This window comes from Rhipicephalus sanguineus, chromosome 6 (assembly GCF_013339695.2).
Source record: "Rhipicephalus sanguineus isolate Rsan-2018 chromosome 6, BIME_Rsan_1.4, whole genome shotgun sequence".
Classification (NCBI taxonomy): Eukaryota; Metazoa; Arthropoda; class Arachnida; order Ixodida; family Ixodidae; genus Rhipicephalus; species Rhipicephalus sanguineus.
This window is the reverse complement of record NC_051181.1, coordinates 78,961,815-78,984,462: the sequence shown is the minus strand read 5'-3', so window position 1 is coordinate 78,984,462 and position 22,648 is coordinate 78,961,815. Positions and strand designations below refer to the sequence as shown.

Sequence of the window (22,648 nt, the reverse complement as noted above, 5' to 3'; positions counted from 1 at the left end):
CTCGTGCCCCTCTTTCCTTCGCTATTCTTCTTTTGTTGGCTCTTCTCTCCTCCTGACCAAGCGCTCCTCACTGTGCGAGGAGGAAGAGTGCGCGTACCTATGAGCAGACAAACTGGTTTGTTTTTTGTGGATGACATGAGCAGACGAGAATGTTGACGTCACGGCGAACGCCGAGGATTACTGAAATGCCCAAAGAGGAGAAGGAATTTTTTCTTGGAATTTTGTGGGGCACCCGCGGCTCGTAGCGCTGCCGTGTTTGGCGTTGTTGATCGCGACGGCATTCTGAACTCGATGCGCGCATTTAATTTAATTGTTCGAAATTATCAGAGGTGGCTTGGGGCCCTTTAAAACAAAGGCCTGTTGTACTAACTTATTTGATCCGCTCTGAGACTTGTCAGTATTTTTTCTGTGGTCTTGAAATCCTGAACGTTCATTTAACGCTGGAAGTGAATACTCCCTGTCACCCCAATACTGGTTTTAGGGGGGCACTAGTTAAAATTTGCAGCATACATTAGGCATGTTAGCCAATGTCATTGGTACAACGGTATGTATATCGGTTGGGCCATTTTGGATCTGCTTGCAGGCGTCTATGATGGTGGGCACGGCAGTGGAGCCACGGGGGCCGCTCGCCTTCCCGGTACCTGAGCAGACAGTTCTGGATGGGCCCATGGGGGCAACGGTGGGCAAGTTCCCCAAGATGGCCGGTACTGCTGACTATAGCCGAGAAGAAGATAGGCATGCCACTTTTCGTGAGTGGCCCCCACACGCCCCAGTATCTGCGAAGAAGCTGGCCCAGGTGAGCAAGTCTGTCTCTCAGAAAGTTAACAAAGTGGTCCATTTCTTGTGGTAATTTCATATCTGGCCAAGCCACTTCGACACCGTGGAAGCATGTAGCAAATTGCACGACTTTGGTTTCACGTTCTGCTCCTTGCCGTGTGTGAGCCCACCAGAAGAGTTCTCCCGTAGCGCCCTCTGCAAGAGACTCACTTAATGCTGAGATCTGGGCGATGGATGTTAAGACTCTTTTGCTTTGAACTTGTGTGCACAAAACATGTTCTTTTAAGCTTAATTCATCAGATAGCAGTGTTCATGCACATATGGTATGAATTGACTGGTAGAATCTTGCACAAGTAATGCAAGTAAGTGCAAAACTTGAATTTAGCGCTTATCACTAACAAAATACTGAACATTTAGTTATCCATAACAGTGAGCTCTTCATTGGCTCTTCATTTGGCTTAAGATTGGATCGTCAGTGCATCAGTTTCAACTGTTGTGTGTACTGTTGGATTATGTCCTTAAAGGGGCCCTGCAACGCTTTTCCAAGTAATCATCGAATGGCTTCATTGAAAGAGCTTATTGCCTCGCGAATCGACTGGCGCAAAAATTTTTAGAACCCGTCAAGTACGAGCTGAGTTACAGGCATTTGTCACACGCTTCAAGCGCTTTCTCTCTCCTTTCGTACTAGCGAGCGCACTGAAAGCTACGCAGGGCGAGGGATGACAAGAGGGCAAGAAGATGCATCCCTTCTTCAGTAAGGCGTCAAGATCTTGAGCACTTTTTCTTTTCTTTCTTCAGACGTGCAGCTTACTATCAGTGTATTCGCAAGCAAGTGCCCGGGCACATGGCGGCATCTCGCTGCAGCCACAGTCACTATGCAGCTCACGATGCTCAAATCAGCCAGTGGCCGTCGACTTTGGCTTTATGGCGTGGTCATTTGGATTTATGGCATCATTGTTCGAGAGAAGAATGAAAGATTTCTAGCTGACTTGGAGAATTAATTGTAAATTCGGGGCCGCGTGCTGCGCTATAATGTTTGGCTCGTGTGTTCTCAGAACCCTCGACTACCGATCGGCGGTGTTTCCTGACCACGCACGCTGAAAAAGTGTATCAGGGCCCCTTTAATGTGCTCTCCTCTTTGTGTGTTTACTTATTCATGCATTTCTTGCTCTCTTTGCAGGGTGGCTTTGTGTGTATTAACGCTTACAGACTTATAACACGGTGTTACAGTTGTGGGCTCGAGGTTTCAGACTGGAGTATCGCAGACGTTGTAGTAGACAAGCACCGCACGATGCGGCCAGACTGTGCATTTGTACGCTCCCTTCCAAGTCCACGTGTTTCGGGGGCAGCAAGCCCTCAGTCGCCCACGACCGTCACTTCGTCTGCTGGTGCAAGGCACGCGCCAGCGATGCACGTTGACAGCGTGGCTCCTCCATTACCCTGCATCAACAGTGCGCCTTCAGTGCAGAGTCGGCCTTGTGAGACTGTGCCGCCGGGCGGTGCACGAAATGACGTCCCGCTTCATCGGCTTCAGGCGTCCGAGGAAGAGCGGTTGAACACCTTCTATGACTGGCCGCTGGTCTCTCCATCAGCGCGGGCTCTCGCTCAGGCGGGCTTTTACTACACTCACAAACAAGACAAGGTGAGTGTTTGTTTGCTCAATTAATGTATTGCTTCTGTGTCGTGGCTTTATGTTATTTACAGAGAGTGACTTTAATTACCAACTTTTAGTAGAACGTGAATCTCACCTTGTTAATGCTAGCAGGTATTTGATACGCCTTGACTTGATCATTTTATCCTTTGAGCAAATGTCCGTTGACGGACATTATACTGCTGCGGTGCATGTCAAACTGCTTGCCCAGATTCTAGGTCAGGAAAGTGTATTTTTCTCTGTGTGGGAAACTGAAGCAGCAATGACAGTGCATTCTTTCTGCAACGTTTGCCCTTCAGTGACATGCCCCTCTTATAGTACAGTGTACCTATGCACTTATAGTACAGTGCAGTGTACTATGCAGTGCCCCTCTTATAGTACAGTGTACCTATGCACTTATAGTACAGTGCAGTGTACTATAGTATAGTGCAGTGTACTATGCACTTATAGTACAGTGTACCTTGCAGCAGTGGTAAGTACACAGCACCTTCATAGCTACAGGGCACTTTTTTCAGTTACGCCAGTTGCATCCTTAATGGGCGAACCATTGTTCCAGCTTGAAGCACTAGATGTGTGCAGTCCATTTGGTTTAACACGACGCAGCTATCACTCCCACATGTAAATGTACAAACATATCGACACTGTAATAAAAGTACACCTTGTGCATCTTTAAAGGGCCGCTAGCACCTTTCAGGCAGCCAGAATTCTGTTGTTGTATGTAATATGTCTCCGGTAATTGTAACATTCTGTATGATTTGTTTTATATAGGGGCAGCGGAAGAATTGGTAAAAGGTAAGGTATTGATAATTATAAGCAAGATATCATAAGTGGATTACACTGTATTGGCAAATTACCTTTCACAATGCCAAAAGCACCGCTGTTGCTGCAATGAGACTCTCGATAAGCGCCAAAAAAAAAAATGCAGGCGACTGCACCGCCTTCAAGTTTCCACACAAACTTGCTGGGACGTTGAAAATTTTGACAGCATTTGCTAGGTCCTGCACAATTATTTAATAGTGAAATTGGATTACATGTGTTGTAAGGGTGCAAGAGACTTGACAAAGCAAGTTTTAGGAAATTTTATTGAGCTAAAATTGCCGAAATGGGAAAAAGACTGAAGTCCCTAACATCACACTGACATACAGCAACTCAAGTTTCGATACGAATCAAGTTTTGATACGAAATTCAAAAATTAGGCTTTTACCTTCGTTTTCTATTTTAATAATGAACCCATGATGTTGAAATTAATTATAGTTTTTGAAGAATGATTTGTCATTCTAAACTGATTTATTGTTTCAATGTAGCACCCCTGTAATGTCTTTTAGGAGGCAGCCTGACCACATGCAGCCAGCCACGCCTGGAGCCTGGCCAGTCATTACATTTTAGAGTGCTAGACAGGGAAGATGCATAGCACAAAACAGTAAATGTAATACATGTTATGTACACATGTTCAGTTATGCAATGCATATTACATGCGAGAGCGGTTCTTTCTAAAGAGCTACGCGAGAGTGTTTGCTCTCGTTCATGCACGGTGGTCTGCGGACACCCTAGTGCCCGTTGTTTGCTGTGTTTAGCGATGGTTTCAATTCCGTAGATTGGCTTCACAAAGGTGGATCACACTTGAGCCACCCACATCTGTCTTCTTGAAGGCACCTAGTTTATAATTGGGCTCTATCGCCTGAACGCATAGTGACATATAGTTTTGTTTGTTTGTTGCAGGTGCAGTGTGCCTTCTGCAAGGGCGTAGTGCACAACTGGGAGCCAGGGGACGACCCCCTGCGGGAGCATGCCCGCCACTACCCGTGTTGCCGGTATCTTCTGAACCCCGACCTGGCTGGCCAAGACGTGTGCGGTCGCATGTCGTGGCAGCAGGCACGTTCCGCACCCGAGTGTGCGCAGCTGCTCATCAATGAAGGGTGGGTGTGAATCGCAAGCGTCTTGTGGGCGCAGAGCTAATTGGGCCTAAGCATTAATGGAAGCCTCATCAGGAGCAAGAAGTGCAGTAACGGGTGATTGTAATATTGTTACCAACAAATACAGCGCCTGTTAGTAAAAAGACCTATTTATTCAAGGCGAACTTGTGCCGTGAACTTAAGGAAAACACTCTCAAGCAAAAATGTTCCACGCTAGCTAGCTCGACTTCGTCGACCTCTTCCTTTTGTCTCCAGTCGCGAGCCGCTCATACCATGAGCCGCAAGTCTTCTTCTTTTTTACCGTTGACACGCGCACTCCACCATTGCATTGGTTGCTTTGCTTGCCATTTGTTTGGCGGCATTTATAAACGCAGGAACCGGCGTGCCTCTTCGGAAGATGTTGAACAGCTTGTGGCAATATGTAGTTGTGTGTACCAAAAACGCGAGGCCCATTTACACTCTCACCACTGCTGCCATACTGTCCCTCTGACAGTGCATGTGTGGCTAGCTCTGTGAATAGTAGATGCACTGCGGGCATTTTCACCCGACGTAGTGACATATTGGCTATGGCTTTCGTTTGCGCTGCTGAGCTCTGGGGCACAGATTCGATTCCCTTCCATGATTGGTGCATTCCGATGAGGTTTAGATGGAAAAACGCTCGTATACCTAAATTCAGGTGCACATCAAAAGGCCTAAAAGGATCAAAATTAATACGGAGCCCCTCACTGCAATGTGCCTCATGATAATATGGTAGGAAAAAATAAAACCTCGTGCTAAATTGCCTTGGTGGCTGTCCAGAGATGCCATTTTGCCTTCTGCTGTATGCAGTCTGTAAGCAGGCTAGCACTCCTGCTGGTCTGGTGTGTGTATGCTTCGATCTGAGCAGTGAATGTCAAGCTAATTGGATGTTCGCTTGATGTTTGGTTAGCCATCAGCGGTATGGCTAGCCATCAACTAACCATGATCCATTTGAGCATCAGTGCCTTTGTCAATATCAAGGACCTTGCTTTGTGTCAGCCATTGGCAAAGAGTAAAAAGAATGGAAAACAGTAATAAGTCTTACAAGATACTATGGCTTTGAAGCTGGTTGTTTCGTTAACAGCCTAACATAACCTTATGTGATAAGAAAGTAACACTGGAGGCATGCATTTGGGGTATTTTAGTCACATGTGACCATTTCGTTTTCCTTCATAGCCCCCAGGGAGTGCACTTGAAAGGAAACACTCCTCCATCAGAGCTGTCTGGCCTCGGCGTGTCTGTGCATGTCGGCCCAAAGCATCCCTCGCAAGCATCGCCCGATGCCCGGCTGCGAACTTATGAAAAGTGGCCCACCACGTGCCCCAAGCGGCCCCAGGAATTAGTATTGGCTGGATTTTTTTACATCGGTAAGCATGCGCTGAGTCCTGTCGTCCCGAGCCGCTTAGTGTCTTGAACTCAGATTGGTGTGCTAGAAAATGCGGTGCCAGTATTACTTGCAATTCGTTTGCGTGGTCAAGCTCCTCTCATAGTGATCACCGAAGTTTCCTTTTATACAGTAGAACCCCACTGTTACGTTCCTCACTGCTGCGTTTTCCCGGCTGTTACGTTCCTCACTGCTGCGTTTTCCCGGCTGTTACGTCGTTTTCCGCCGGTCCCGGCATAGCTCCCATAGGATACAATGTATTGGGAACCCCGCTGTTACGTCGTAACTGTCGGACCGTTCCCGTATGATACGTCGCGAAGTGCACTCGGAGCCGACCGAGCGACTACCAAGGAGAGCGGCCATGGTGCATTTTCACGCAGCTTGGCCTCGTTTGACCGTAATATTAGCCGCATGAGAGGCGCAAGCAACAGAATCTTTCAATTGATGCAAACAAAAGCATGGCCTTCGAGATTCAAATTGCAAAGATGGCGTCTATGACGTAACTGCTCGCGAAAGCAAGGCCTTTGAGATTGGCATTTACTATTGACAAAAGCATAGCCTTTGAGATTTGTATTGCACAAACATGGCGTGTGTGACGTAATTGCTTGCGAAAGCAAGGCCTTCGAGATTGGCATTCACTTCTGCCATCGCGTTGGCGTAGACTCATCATCATCCCCAGGGTAGGCGCACTCGCCGTAATGCTAAAAGAGAGAGCTGGGTAAAATATATCTCGAGTATAAACTCATACACACAAGAAGTAAAAGCGTGGAATAGGCTGAGAAAACTATCAGATAAGCAGTTCCGCGCTTTGCCCTTTGTTGACGCCGAAGGCAACACCCTTGAAGACCAGGCAAATGCGCTCGGTGAACATTTCGAGCGCGTGTCTAGCTCATCAAACTACTCAGCAAGTTTCCGTAAACACAAAGAAATAGCAGAAAAGAAAGCACTGAACCGTAAGCCTAGTAGAGACGAACCGTACAATCGTCCCTTTGGCATGGCTGAGTTTAGAGCTTCCTTGAACAGTTGTCACAAGTCTTCGCCGGGAGCTGACAGAGTCATGTACATAATGATACAACATCTCCATCCCGACGCGCAGATGGTGCTCTTGAGTATCTATAACAAGATCTCGACCGCAGGATATATTCCTTTAGCATGGAAAGAGGCTATCGTAATCCCCGTCCTAAAAGAAGGTAAAGATCCATCTTGTGCAGCAAGCTACCGGCCAATAGCTCTGACAAGTTGCCTTTGCAAGCTATTTGAAAAGATGATAAATCGCCGGTTGTTGTACTTTCTTGAAACTAATATGCTGCTCGATATGTATCAGTGCGGTTTCAGGGAAGGCCGTTCAACAACGGACCATCTCGTGCGTATTGAGGCCTACATTCGGGATGCCTTTATCCACAAACAGTTTTTCCTCTCCGTGTTTCTTGATACGGAGAAGGCGTATGACACTACCTGGCGATTCGGAATCTTGAAAGACCTCTCCGAAATTGGTATTCGAGGTAACATGCTAAACGTGATAGAAAGTTACCTAAGTGACCGTACCTTCCGCGTCAGAGTAGGAAATGCTCTGTCCAAGCCATTTACCCAAGACACTGGTGTACCGCAGGGCGGTGTGCTAAGCTGTACCCTTTTCATAGTAAAAATGACCTCTCTACGGTCATTCATTCCGCGAAACATGTTTTATTCAGTCTACGTAGATGATGTTCAGATTGGGTTTAAGTCCTGTAATCTTGCAATATGTGAGCGGCAGGTACAGTTAGGCCTCAATAAAGTGTCAGCCTGGGCAAGTGAGAATGGGTTCAAAGTTCAAAAGCTCCTGCGTTCTTTTTTCAAGAAAGAGAGGCCCAACCCCTCAGCCCGATATCCATCTACAAGGGCACTGCATACCTTTGAGCGTAGAACATAAATTTTTAGGTGTGATCCTAGACTCAAAACTGACCTTTGTATCTCACATTAAAAACCTGAAAAATAAATGTCTTAGAACCATGAACATACTAAAAATTCTCTCACACACAGCATGGGGTAGTGATAGAGAATGTCTCATGAAACTTTACAAAAGCCTCATACGCACACGCTTGGACTATGGTTCTGTAATTTATCATTCTGCTGCCCCAAGTGCATTGAAGATGCTAGATCCTGTGCATCATCTGGGCATCCGGCTGGCTACTGGTGCATTCAGAACAAGTCCAGTGGAGAGCCTTTATGTGGAATCTAATGAATGGTCGCTCCATATGCAAAGATCATATTTAAGCTTTACTTATTTCCTTAATGTACACTCGGATCAACAGCATCCCACTTACACAGCTATAAACGATATGACCACGGCCACATTGTATAGTAACCGACCTGCAGCAAGACGTCCCTTTCGCTGCGGGTGAGGAACCTAAGTGATGAAATGGATGTCCCTCTTGAGCATGTGTTAATGTGCCCTGCAAGGGCGGCGCCACCGTGGCAGTGGCAGGTATTAGAGTGTGACATGTCTTTTGTGGAGGTAACTAAGCACGCTCCAGAAATACACATTCAAATGCACTACCTAGAGTTACAGTCAAAATACTCGTGCCCTGCATTTTTTACGGACGCATCAAAATCTAAGGTAGGCGTGCCCTACGCTGCTGTGGGTCCATCGTTCTCTGAATGCGAGAGGTTGCAACCAGAGACGAGTATTTTTACAGCTGAGGCTTACGCACTCCTTTCTGCTGTTAAATACATCCATAGTACAAGGCTCCAAAAGGCGGTTATCTATACAGACTCGCTAAGTGTTGTTAAAGCCCTGAAGTCACTAAAAACAATAAAAATCCAGTTCTTGTCGAACTGTTTTCAATCCTGTGCAAAGCCTATTTGTCAGAACAACGTGTGATAATATGCTGGGTCCCCGGGCACAGGGGCATTGAAGGCAATGTACTCGCTGACAGCATGGCGACTTCCATAGGCACGAAACCTGTGAATCCCTCTATAGGTCTTACTGCCTTAGATCTTAAATCATTCGTGCGTAGGAAGGTGAGGGACTACTGGCAGCGATTATGGGATACCAGGACTTCTAACAAGCTCCACCTAATTAAACCACAGATAGGAAAATGGCCTCCTCATAGTAAAGTACGACGCACCGAGGTCACTCTCTGTCGACTAAGAATAGGCCATACATATGGTACGCATGCTTACCTGCTCCTTGGAAATGATCCCCCCGTCTGTGGTGAATGTGGTGAGACACTAACGGTCCTCCACGCATTACTGGAATGCCGCAAACTTGACGTACTAAGAAAAAAGCATTTTCCCCTGGCATTTAGACAAAGGATACCACTACACCCAGCTTTATTCCTCGGCACAGATCCTTTATTCAGCACAGGTTCTGTTTTAAGTTTTTTAAGAGAATGCCAAGTATTGCATGTTTTTGCTCAATTTGTACCGTAGAGCAGCCTCTCAGGAGAGGCTGCTGCTGCGGCAGTTTTAAGAGGCACGTGTCTCCACGCCCTTGTGGTTAAGGGTCTTGTTGAGGCATTAGTGCCGCGTTTACAGAATGCCAGTGAAACTTATAATCTTGCGATATACTTTTAACCTACTTTAATCTTTGACCTCTACCAACTGTAGCCCATAGCCCACCGCACTACATTCATCATGCCTCCATTGATTGTATATATCTCTTTTAGGCCGTTTTACAGCCATGATATCACACACACATCGTAAATCATGGCCCATCTACATCCCAGCATCAATTGACATGGCGCTCTTTGGCCTGATTTGGCCCTTGCGCCACAAAACACCAATACATCATCAGACTCATCATCATCGTTATTTGTCGGAGAACGGGAGGAGTTCGAGCTGGTTGGAGCTCGCATGGTCGTGCGTGCGGTTCGCGGTCGGACTCGCCGCGCCGGTCGTGATTGCGTGTGCTTAGTTCTTTCATACCTACAGCTGTTGGTGTTAAAAAAATCACATACGTTGATTACATTTCTGTGGATGAGGCCGTCCTAAGCTCCGCGTTTCTATCCATCGACTAGATCGCGGCTGAGCGCGCCAATTTTCGTGCTGCTCGTAAGAATTGAAATAAAATTCTGTACCACTAAATATTTTGCCGTTTTTCCTGTTTTTCGGCTCTTACGTTTCCCGTCTCTTACGTTTATTTCCTACGGTCCCTTTAAAAACGTATCAGCGGGGTTCTACTGTATCAACATTTAAGTGAACTGCATTCGGCTTGCCGACTGCAGCTCGACCAGCCCCACTGTCGAAAACGTGCATGCGTGTCTTGTACGCATTATGAGAAATTTTTGTGAAACTGAAATTCTAGGTGAGATTACCGGGAAGTAGGAGTCTTGCGAGTCATGCAACCTGCTAAAGAACCAATACTTGTACGTCAGTGTAACTGAATCGGTGCCGAGAAAGTAGAAATGTAGGCAGCTGTGATAAAGGCCGTAACAATTTAAGGTAAACAGACGTGGAAGACGGAGTAATCGGACGAGGAGATGTGGTGGTAGTACCGACAGATCCGACAATGGCAGCCACTAGGGATTGCTTAGAGAACCTATCGTGCTGCGGTAAACTTGGACCAATAAGTGTCTTGCCTTTACTGGCTACCCCGGGATAACTTTCTTGGCTTGGTTTGGTGTACGTGGAAGTGACGGCTGATCCGTCCCCTTGCCTTTGCCCACAGGCGTTAACGACTACACCAAGTGCTTCCACTGTGACGGTGGCCTCTGCAATTGGGACTCGAATGACGACCCCTGGGAGGAACACGCCCGTTGGTTTCCTCGTTGCCAGTTTGTGCTGCTGTCCAAGGGCGAGACATACGTGCAGGACTGCCTCAAGCGACACCAGTCGCACCTCAGCGCGGTGAGATGACTTGTTTTCTTATAGGAAACGCCACACTAAAGCTAGTTCAGCTTCCTAGCTGCGAGAAGCGCAAAGCAGATGAGGAGGGCCGGTCAACGTGAAGTTGTAGGCTAGCACAGTTTCTTGCATTGGTCTTACCCAGCCTCCTGTGTTGTTTAGCAAAGCCTGTGTCCTTGCACTTTTTCTGCCCGTGTTTGCCCTACACGGCCTGTGCCGTGTGAATGTGTTACATCTATTCTGTTTTGGCAAACTGGTCTGGTAGTCTGTGCTGATAAAGTACAACTAAAATTTAAAACTGGTGCACAGGCAAATCAAAATCTTTCGCATTTGGTCCAGCTTACCTTCAGCGCATGTTTAGGCTGCTGAACGATTCACATTGAACTTTAGCTTTGATTTGGCTGTTCTGCATTCTACGAAGCAGCTGATGAAGGCATACGAGCGTAGGCCACTTGTAGCAATTCATCTGCAAGATTTGTTTTTCTTTAGGTGAAAGGTCACTTCTGTGTGTGCTGGCAACAGGAGTTTTCAATCTTTGGAGGTATTTGTTGCTTTGAATGTTTGGGTGGCAGGTGGTAGAGGGATAAGCTGGTGCAACACAGTTCAGGTGGCACACGTTGAATGTTTGACGTGTTGTTTTATTACGATGTTAGGACTTAATTTTACGGTCGTAACCGCATCGGGACTTGGTTATAAGCAAGACAGGAGGCAGCAGTGGGAGTCCTGAGCTGCATTTTTGTATTCGAAATATGCTTTCAAGCTCTCATGTTCCTTATTGTAATTGAAATAAGGAATACCAGTTTTGTGAGTGCATGTTGCAGTGGAGTGGATAGATGTACAACAGGCAATGTAGAATTTTGTCACCCCATTTGTAGAGCTGGGCATAAGCAGGCTGATGGAGCAGTTGCATGCTTTGTGTGTGCAACTGCCCCATCACAACAGTCAGTTTCAGCACACATCGTTTTGTTGCTCTAGTACAACAAGGACTGCAAGCGATGGAACTACGATAAACAGTGCACATAACATGGCATTGATGCAGAACTGGAGGTGACAGTCGGGTGAGAGTTCAGCGGCGGCTTTGAGGTGGGAGTGACATCACCCATTACACCTGCTGTCCTGGAGACAGGTAGTGTTGGTTGCCAGACCTTGGTCCACAGTTTCTCCTTCATGTCGACCTTCATCTTGCCATGGCGGTACACAAAATTGTCAAGGATCATCTCTATCTTCTCTTGTGTAATGTTTTTCAGCAGCACAATCATTCGGTATATCAGTATCATCCATCTTTATGTGGCCACCTGCTGTGTTGTCTGCTTTTTTTTTTCATCTTGGGGTAGTTACTCCAAGTACCATAATTGTCCTAGCATTTGAACTGCTACCTAAACGACTTGATCTTCCTTTTTGTCCTTTAAATTCAGGTGGCAGCCAGTGCGTCAACAAGTTCCCAGGGACAGTCCGGAGGTGCAGACGAGGGAATGGCGACCGAACTGGCAGCGTTGATGCGATCCGAAGACGTGCAGTTCTACTTGTCACAAGGGGTCCCTGCAGAGACACTGCGCGCTGCGTTGCTTAAGCACATGCGCAGTCAGGGACGGGGTTTCGCAAGCCGGGATGAGCTTCTTCAGGTTCTTGGCGAGCTGCTTACCCTGCCAAGGTAACATTAGGCCCAAAGGGTGTCGAGGATTAACGGGGGGGGGGGGGGAGTAGGATGGGGCTATTTATTGCTTTATTGAAAGGACTGTTACGACAAATAACCATAGAGGCTACGCTTATGGAGTAATACTTGAGAACATCTAAAACGTTGCCTAGAAACAACTGTGCCACATAGAAGGGGATGTCAAGCGCTTGTGAGGGAGGCATGGAACTAAATTTGGATTATGCAAGAGTGCGTAAAAAAGGACAACATCTTTTGCAGCCAATCAGGGTGCACAGTTCACTGGGAAGAGTGTAGGGAAACGAAAGGATAGAAGAGTGAGGGGATTTGAACCAATGTACAGGGCAGGCATGCACACACCTGCATCCTCTGTTGAACAAGCAGCTAAGGTCGCATCTGCTCGTGGCAGCTGCCACAAAACTTTCTTGGTCGTAGGCAGTTGTGCCTCAGCCAAAGGGGCAGATGAGAAAAGGAAGGCGTTCTCATGAAAGAGCAGTGGATGGTTGGGGGTAGGTTGTTGAAGAAGAGCGCGTGCTTCATGCAACAACGTTGATGGCAGCTGAGTGCACAGGCAGCTGGCACTCATCTCGCAGCACAAAGGCCAGCAAGCCGCAATGGCTGGTGCTATAGAAATGTGATATCCAAGTAAATGTAACATAGGCATTCGCATTATCTTTTTCATATCGTTGGCCACCGCTAACTTAAAACTCGTAGTCTTGGTGCTTTTTGGCTGCACTTGGCCAGTGTGCGCGTGCGGTTTCATCTACGTAATGCGAGAGGCACCATCTTGCATAAATGTTGGGTAATTTTTTTAGTTCAGTTTCATAAGTGTTCTTTTTTCTATTTAAGGGGGGACGCGCCTTTCGTATCGCGAAAAATGGCATAAAATCGGTTTTTTTGAAAATCGCATTTTCAGTTTCTGTAGACCCTTTTCTATCAGATTCCAAAATATCTTCACCAAAAACCACGTAGAAGTGCTTTAAAAAATTTGTTACGCCTGCCACGGTGGCGAAAGTTATTGCGGAAATCGCAAAAAAACACTGATTTTCAAAAAATAATAGCTCCGCAACGGCGCCACCGTTCGCCGATATTTTGGTCTTGTCGGAACGAGCATTCCTCCGTCTTCGAATTCCCCGCCTCAGCTGGCTCCTCCCTTCGAAAACAAGCGCACAAAAAGCAAATGTCCGAAGGTCGTTTCGAGGCCTCCGATTGGCCGCGTCCGCCATGTTGCCCCAGCGCGCCTCGCCATTGGTCCGATGCGCGCTTCGGGGGATCGTCGGCTGCTGCCATGGCTGCTGCTTGCGCTTCGCGAGGTCACGGCTGTCGAAAGTCGCGGTCTTTATGACGCGTTCGCACTCGTTATGTGTTCACGGCTCGAAGTCAACGATCACGTAGAACTTAACTACGTTTTAGTTAGGAGCTGCAAGCGGAAGCCCGATCAGATTACGATGGCACGCCGCGCTCGTAGCGAACGTCGTAAGCGCGCGTCTCGGTCCGACCCTTTAGTTTACTCGTCGGATCAGCGGTTGGAGGTTCTGCTATCAACACTTCGTACGTAGTGACGAAGATAATCGCGGGACGACTCCTTGTACTCGTGACCACGCATTACGTACTTTGAAACAAACATCGGGCACCGCGGCCGGCGCGTCTACTGCTCGGAGTCGTCGCTAGGCCTAACTCCGCTCACGGCGCCGGCGTGCAAGGCGAACCTCGAACTTTGCGGGCAAGAACAACGCGTTAGAGGAACCGCGGCAGTGTGCTTCTTCGTAAGCAACGCAGCGCATCGCCCGCCGGCTCTTCGGAACCACGGATGGTAATTTTACGCATCGGCAGCGGACCCCACAGCCAAGCTCGTCGCGCAGCGGCCGCGCGTCGGCGTCCCGAAATGCGAGACCAAACACGTTGCGCGCCGATTTTTCGTCGCCGCACCTAGGGATATTGCGCATCGTCATCGAATGACGCGACCCAGAACATCGCGTGCAGATTTCCCGGACTCCGCGGCCGAGCACTTCGAGGTGAAATAAAGCACTGTTGATGCAATTTAGGTGCGCTTGGAGCCGTGCGTGGTATCGCCGCAAGCTCTCATGAATCATCTGAAAAAAAATAAAAGCCTCGCAGGTAACCGTGTTCGCCGCAACCGGGTGAATTGTGAAGTTCATTACAGTCGAGGTTTACAAGTGAGCTTGAGTGAAGCAGGGAGATGAATTTACATCTGCCCAATTCGCGTCTTGAATAAACAGCTAAGGAATTTCTATTCCCCCAATGTTTTGGCCGTAATTGCCTGTTATTTAGGAGGAAGGGATAGGCTGTCATGATGAGAGCCACTCTTAGTATCCTATAAAAATTATTCAATGATCAATTGCAATAAAGACTTAGTGATAGCACGAATACAAGAGAGCTGGCAAAGCACCACAGCATATGGCCTAATCACATTACAATATAACGGGCAGCCGAGAAAAATTCTCTGCGCTTGAAAAAGGCTAAGAATCGATCACTAGAGAAGATGGAAAGGCGGCAAAGAAAGACAGTGCCAAAGGACACCTCCAGTTATGCTGCAGGATCATTTTAGAACTACATATGTGCTCAAAACTTTCAAACGTCGTTTTCTCAAAATGACTTTTTTGGCTAGTGAGGCTGCTTATCCCAGCCATATCTCTGGAACCACTCATCGAATTTCCATAAGTCTTTTTTTATTATGTACTTGAATAAATTTCTGAGGGGGTGACAAGCCCATTTTTTCAATATATTGTGTCTGTTATTTATTACAGTTAATCAAAATTTGATTGATAATATCCTAATCACCAACACTAAGTTTGATGGTCTGCTAAAACTTTTCAGCAAGGAAATTCAAAAAAAGGGCTCTGTTACCCCCTGAAGTATCAATCTGGGAATCATCACAGTTAATTTCACAGTTCCAGTACCTTTTGAAAGTTCTCCAGGCCTGGGATAAGAGAACCATGTGCATTATTCTGACATACTGCCATAACTTGAGAACCAGTGAACATAACTTCATGAAATTTTGTAATTCTAATGCTTTTGCTGTGAGTCTATCATGAAAATTTCATTAAGATATCTCAATAAACAAAAAAGTTGGTATCCGAAGGTAGCCTCCCCCCTTAAACGCTACCAACCCTGCCAAGACCAGCTATACTGTTCAGATTATCCATCAATTCGAATTAAGAGATTCTTGCTAAGATTGTGCTGTAGTCTCATGGTTCTGAGCTGCACACTGTTTATGATCACATCGGTAGTGACTACGATTTCGACTGCAGTCACTGCAGATGCACTAACATAGCAATAACTTGTAAAGCGTGCATAATTTGTGGGCCTACGTATCACTGTGAAAGCATTGATAACAGCTTCTTGATAAAAGCTTCTTGATAACATTTAGCCAATGGCAGGAATGTGTCCATTTGTTGACCAACGATAACAGAAGTGTGATTAGTTTTGAGTAGATGAACAGCCATGCTTCATAAAGAGCAGCAAGAGTTGAATCTTTTGTCTAGCAAGTATGCATTGCACTTTAATTCACACTGGATCACTCTAGCACAAGGTGAAGTGGATGCAGCAAATGTGGAATCACATCACCCTGCGTGCGGAGCATGTTCGTTGGGGCATGTGATTGGGGGCTGTGGAAATGAAACCCAGTTCATGGACGTTGCCTGCCGTTGCTTGTTATCGGGAGAGCGGAGTGAACACTTCTTGCGATAGTAGCTGCATTTGCTGACGCACTTTGATAAGGCCCCTTGAGCATGCTCTCGGAGTTATCTGATTCGGTCGTTGGACTGCTTTTGCGTCCCTCTTAGTCTCCGGTGACCGTGGGAGCCGTGGAAACCTTCTATGCCTGTTTTCGTTATTGAGGAGACCGAGGAGGTGTATCTTAAGGTGCGCCGTAAAAATAGCCGCACTCGTCGGGGTGCTTTTCAGTCGTGCGACAGTTGTCATCTGGCTTGCTTGCAATTCCTCTCCTGAGAACTCTGCGCTGTATGCCTTCCCGTCAATAATGCTGTGGCACGTTGATAGCACGTGTGCCCTGCGTGACCTGGAAGTGCCAGGCACGTGGTGATAACAGCAGGAAAAGGCGCGTAAGATAAGTGACGCATATTCTTGTGGGACAGGAAGACGCCTAGCCAGTGCAACTCTTTCCAGAGTAGTGAGTTATCGCAAAGGAATTAGGTTGTAACGTTTTAGGACAGGACAAATTCATCTTGTTTTTCTCCCTGTTCTCATACATCGTGACCTTTTGGTTAGCACAGTGAAGTGCTGGCACTCTTATTAGCTTTCTTTGTAGCTTTTTCCTGCCAAACGTCCTGCACTGCCTTGTGCTTCAGTTTTAGTCGGGGGGAAAAAGAAAGAAAACATGAAGTGCTGCTTTTTCGGCATTCATATTTTGATAAAAAGAACATTTTTCAGTTTTTGCCTGTTGTGTTTAGTTGAAAAAGTTTGCTGTTGTATAAGCATCTACCATGTTTGTTACAAAATCAGCAGAGATTCTTCTTTTTTCCAAAAGATAGTTGCTGTAAAGTCGCCCCTGACCAGTTTTTGGTGCAAGTTTAATGGTTGTCATGTCAGTCGCAGAGTTGACTGGAATAGCAGAGTTGCCATTCACACCAACCATCATTGTGAGGTTGTTTTGCATCCCCTTTGCGTTCAGTGCATTTGGTATTTGGGTTTGATCGCATGCATTAATTTGTTGTATCCACGTTCAATATAGTGAGGTGTTACTGTAATCAATCTAAGCTTTATTGTACTGGTATCAGCATGTAATTAACACTTGTTCATCGGAAATGTTAGATATAACAAAAGTACAGTAGAACCCCGCTGATGCGTTTTTGAAGGGACCGTAGGAAATAAACGTAAGAGACGGGAAACGTAAGAGCCGAAAAACAGGAAAAACGGCAAAATATTTAGTCGTACAGAATTTTATTTCAATTCTTACGAGCAGCACGAAAATTGGCGCGCTCAGCCGCGATATAGTCGATGGATAGAAACACGGAGCTTAGGACGGCCTCATCCACAGAAATGTAATCAACGTATGTGATTTTTTAACACCAACAGCTGTAGGCATGAAAGAACTAAGCACACGCAATCACGACCGGCACGGCGAGTCCGACCACGAACCGCACGCACGACCATGCGAGCTCCAACCAGCTCGAACTCCTCCCGTTCTCCGACAAATAACGATGATGATGAGTCTACGCCAACGCGATGGCAGAAGTGAATGCCAATCTCGAAGGCCTTGCTTTCGCAAGCAATTGCGTCATACACGCCATATTTGTGCAATACAAATCTCAAAGGCTATGCTTTTGTCAATAGTAAATGCCGATCTCGAAGGCCTTGCTTTCGCGAGCAGTTACGTCATAGACGCCATCTTTGCTATTTGAATCTCGAAGGCCATGCTTTTGTTTGCATCAATTGAAAGATTCTGTTGCTTGCGCCTCTCATGCGGCTAATATTACGGTCAAACGAGGCCAAGCTGCGTGAAAATATACCATGGCCGCTCTCTTTGGTAGTCACTCGGTCGGCTTCGAGCGCACTTCGCGACGTATCATACGGGAACGGTCCGACAGTTACGACGTAACAGCGGGGATCCCAATACATTGTATCCTATGGGAGCTATGCCGGGACCGGCGGAAAACGACGTAACAGCCGGGAAAACGCAGCAGTGAGGAACGTAACAGCGGGGTTCTACTGTATTTGCATGTCATTCGAGACTTCATGATGATGAGGTTTGAATGTAATAAAGCAAGTCTCTGTATGTCCGGTTGCACCTCTGGTGACTGGTAGCTACATAAGTGGAGCTACTGCCATGACAAAATTTGTTTCGTTTCTTTTTTTAAATTTTATGTTTAGTATAGTTGTCAAAATAGACGGGGTAAGGTGTTGCCATTTTTGTTTTGAGGTGCACTTCATCTCACACACAGCTCTATTGTATTCTGCAGGGCTTCAGCCGACCAGACTCCACAGCGCTTGGCTACAAACAGTGTTACGATCACCAAAGTGGCAACAAATCCTGAGGCGGATTGCATTGTTTCTAGTAAGTGGCTGCTTTTTTTTTTTAGTAAGCTGGTATACAGCAACTTACTGCACTGTTTCTTCTAGTAGACAAGCTTTTGTCTGACTGGAATCAGTTATTGAACTACAGGCTGTTAATCTAGATAAGAACAAACAAGTTCTCTTAGTCACAATTCTCGATTACAATAAAATTAATTTGTAGGTGCAGATTTTGAACACAGAGTGACAACTCCAAGCTTAGTTTTGTGAAAAAAGAAATGCATTTACTTGCATAATGATCGCGCTTCTTTCTTTTTTGTTTTTGTCACAAGTTTAGGGATGTTTTAATACGCGATGTAAGGTTTTTGTCGAAAAAAAACATTTTTATAGCTTCGATGGCATACGTATGCTGCGGGTCAGAACTCTTACAATAACCATCGCGAACGTGACAAAAAATAAAATTTGAGCAAGACTTAACTTTGGTAAACACACACCTTATGTGGGCACTACATGAATTGCACACTCTCCTTTTATTTGTCTCTCATTCTGTGACTGACCGTTCACTTTTATTCAAGGGCTTGTTGTCGGGGCTGGCACTGTCATAACTGGGGGCATCGTCGCAGTCCCACAGGAGATTGTCAATTGTTGCTCTAGGAAAATCTGTGCAGTGTTGCGAGCCCAATCAGCACAAAGCGTTCTTCAACCACCTGCAGTGTCATAACTTGTACTGTCACTGAGACGATACGCCTGACAAGCGACCATGTTTAGGCGGCATTTTCGAGATTGTCGCTGGCTGCATCGGCGTCTCCGAGCGATAACGTTTTCAGTGCACTGCAATAGCACGATTGGCGCAGTGCGCAGAAATCGCGGCTTGACATCTACTCACTCGTGGATGTTCGGCATGCGCAACTTTTGTTCAAATGGAACTTGGAACATCTATCCTTGTTCTGGTGCATACAGTTCTCACTCCACACTATTGTGATGTGCGGATTTACTTTGCAACTCTCTGTTTAGCAAAAACATAGCTCTCTAAAAGGTACATACAACTTTTTTACACTTTAAAAACTACATATTTTACTTGACAAAATTATTGCATATTTGAAATGAGCACGCACACATACATAAACTCAAAATTTTCATCAGAATCGATCAAGAAGGGAAAAAAAATTAAGGAGCAGTGTCCCCCTTAAAAATCCATTGACTTTGGAAAATTGCTGAAATTTAGTTCTAAAGGCGTCAGTACAGAGAAGTTGCAGATTTAGACTTGGGGCAAGGGTTCTAAAAAAGGCTTTCACTTCATGTTATGTGTGCGTCATTCTGGCTCAAACGTCTGCCACTAAGTTTGTGGCTTGTAATATATTTTCTGCCATCCCACGCATTGCGGTTGCAATCGAAGCCATGGTTACCCCTCCAGATGGGAGCTGTGGTCAAAATGCAGACCAAAAGCAATGGCTTCCGACCGTCGCACTACATCGCTCATTCTCGGTGTAGGGCATCACCATGAGAACCCAACATTACTTATTACTATGCTTCTCTGTGTAGCTTGTCTCTGAATTGTATGAAAGAGGTGACGCTTCCCAATTGTCTTTCTTTATATATATATACAGGGTGTTTTTTTTTTTTAGACCATACATTTTTCATAAAAACCTTGTGACAGTTAGGCTTCTGTCATTTTCGCACAGGCTGAAATACTTTCCCACAGCTAAAATGATGTCGGTCCAATGAATTAACAAAACTTCTTTAATTAACTTACTCATTAATTACTTGAAGGCAGGTGTTTATATTACAAAGGTGTAGTGCGGGCCAATTGATGCCACACTTATTTTTTAGAAGTTGCACGTAGTTCGAGGTATTCATCATCAAATTTCAAGGGTGAAATCTAAACTGGTCACGCCCAGCGCGCACAAAGCGTGGTAGAACACCGGAATGACACGTGACAGGGAAGTGATGAAATTTGAATGAAGGCATGCCAAAGCAGAATCTTGTCAGAAAAATTGGCAAGCATTCTGAAATACACCAGTAGACAGCTTAATGTTTGCTTGCGATGGGTGATGCCTATCTGTTTCTTTCTTAAACTACAAAGAGGCGTGAAAACCCAGTTCGCCTGTCTGCAAGAAGAAGCACCCTAGTGGCCACCCCCGAGTTTTATGCTTCCCAGACAAAGAAAAAGTTGATATTGCGGTTTTCTTGTGCACAGTCTGAAAGAAACAGATAAGCACCAAACGCTCCGTGCAAAAGTAAGGCGATGCGCAGGCACAAGTGAAAGGACTTGCAGCTTTTCACGAAAAAATGTGGCCGCGGTGCGCAGCCATACAAATTTCGACGCTCCCATGTGACGGGTAGTTCCGGTCTGATGTAGCAGAACGGTCACGCTTCGTGCACGCCTTGCGCAATCAGTTTTGATCAGGTAGGGAGCACCGCAGTACAGTAAAGGAATTCTACATTGGCTCACATATTGGCAGCCAGCTCACTGGTAAAGAAGTTATCAGGAGGTGTGCATGGTGGTAAAGAGCCCTTTTTGGACGAAGGCACGGGTCACGCTGTGGTCGTATAGTGAGGGACATCTGAAGACTCAAATCACAGCTCCTACACTGCTTTTCTGCATTCAGCCACTAAATGTGCGTCAGATGTACCAGTAACATCGAATGTATTGTTTTCTTGAAAGTCTCAACAATTCATCAGTCAGCTAGTTCGAACGTCCATTCCCCCCCCCCCCCCCTGCCAAGTCCCATGAAATCCAAAATAATGTTTTGCTGCACATGTTGCAAGCCTCAAATACAGCTCACCTGTCTGCACCACTAATTGTTCTTAAGTTGGTGCTGAGCAGTTAAAATTGATGTGTTGTTAGCAGAACTTTATTTATTCATTCATTCACTCATTTATTTATTCATATCTACATTTTGCTTGTTCACATTACAGTAGGTATTACAACAACATTCCATTAGCGCTAAGTGGGACAGTGCATTAAAGGGACACTAAAGAGAAGCAATGAATCGCTTTAGATCGATAAATTGTGCTCTGAGAACTCTGTCGTTGATTTTGTCATCATAGGTTTATTAATACTAAAGGAGAAAATCAAGTTCAAAGTTTCATTTTTAAATTTCGCGCCAAATCTCCCGCATGACATCACGGATTTTAAAGTGTACTTATCTTATTTGGCGCCATTGGCTGAACAAAATTACCCCAAACTTGGTATGTTAAGTCTATGGCCCTCCTCAAAGGACGGTGAACTTCATTTTTACCGATGAGGAACTACGTAGTCTCTAGTAAGCACCATCAAAACTTCGTTTTGCTCTTTAGTGTGCCTTTAAGTAGAAGTGGCACAGCTACATATAATTATGGTACTGTAATGTACCGTATTTACTCGAATCTGAGCCAATGTTTGTTTTTTTTTTTTTTTCGAAAAAACGATGTGCGAAAGTGGGGGGGGGGGGATGTCGGCTTAGGTTCGAGTACCATGATTAAGTTGGTTTTTTTTTTTTCTGGCATTGCAAATTTGGGGGGGTCGGCCTACAATCAAGGGCAGCCTAGATACAAGTAAATACGGTATAGTTAGTTTTCAGAATTCTGAAGTTTTGGAAAGGTTAATAGTGGGAGCTTGTGTGAAAGAGGGCGCTTCCGCAGTATATTACGGTACATTTGAAAGTGCAAATACTAAAGATCCTTGTGTACCATGCAGTAGTATGTCCCGCAAACTATGTCCCGCATAAAAAAAAGTGTGTGGGCAGCGTGGCGTGCAAGTCCAACCGGTTTAGCTGCTTCTTTGTCTCACTCGCTCACTGAGCCACGCGTGCACATTCACCTCGGATGATTGCAATTTTGTTAACGCTCTTCATAGGAGCAAAGAATGCTTCAGCGGAGAGCCTTACAGAGGAGTCAGAGTCTTCTGATTTGGCTCTGGAGAACCTGCGACTCAAGGACCAGCGCCTCTGCAAGGTGTGTCTCGATGCCGAGGTAGGCGTCGTGTTCCTGCCGTGCGGCCACCTGGTGGCGTGCCCCGCTTGCGCCTCCGCCCTCTCCGACTGCCCAGTGTGCCGCGCGTCCATCCGCGGCACCGTGCGGACGTTCTTCTCGTGAAATCGATGACAGAGAGAGAAGGATTGCGCATGAGATACGCCGCTACAACAGTGTCTTAGCAAAGTTGTAGTTTAGGTGACGCAACAGCCCTTAATACACAATTAGGAAATGCTTTAAAGTTAAATACTTTCCCGCCTTTTTATCTGTCTAGCAACTTGTTTTAATTTGCAGCGCTCAATTCGGTAAGACCCCATGCTAAAGCATACCTACGCCGGTAAACTGTACGGAGAGCTTCAAGTGTATGCCCGCAAGTTTTAATGTGGCTGCACTAGAATACAAGTTGGCTCTTGCCCTCCTTGGGTAATGGCGATGGCTGCAAACATTTTGCGCAAATTCGGTTGGCGAGACCTGTCTCACCC

General features: G+C 46.0%; 1 protein-coding gene across 2 annotated transcripts in view; it reads left to right on the top strand.

Annotated features, from left to right (window-relative positions):
- LOC119395929 (baculoviral IAP repeat-containing protein 7-A) overlaps window positions 1–22,324 on the top strand; it is a 45,661-nt gene extending 23,337 nt beyond the window's left edge. For both annotated transcript variants that reach the window (XM_037662961.2, XM_037662960.2), the window contains exons 2-9: window positions 584–796; window positions 1,958–2,419; window positions 4,148–4,344; window positions 5,536–5,726; window positions 10,392–10,570; window positions 11,983–12,218; window positions 18,161–18,255; window positions 22,051–22,324. In XM_037662961.2, the coding sequence (XP_037518889.1) occupies window positions 590–796; window positions 1,958–2,419; window positions 4,148–4,344; window positions 5,536–5,726; window positions 10,392–10,570; window positions 11,983–12,218; window positions 18,161–18,255; window positions 22,051–22,289 (1,806 nt within the window). In that variant the 5' untranslated portion in view covers window positions 584–589 and the 3' untranslated portion in view covers window positions 22,290–22,324. The remainder of the gene's footprint in view (window positions 1–583; window positions 797–1,957; window positions 2,420–4,147; window positions 4,345–5,535; window positions 5,727–10,391; window positions 10,571–11,982; window positions 12,219–18,160; window positions 18,256–22,050) is intronic.
- The last annotated feature ends 324 nt before the right edge of the window (window positions 22,325–22,648 follow it).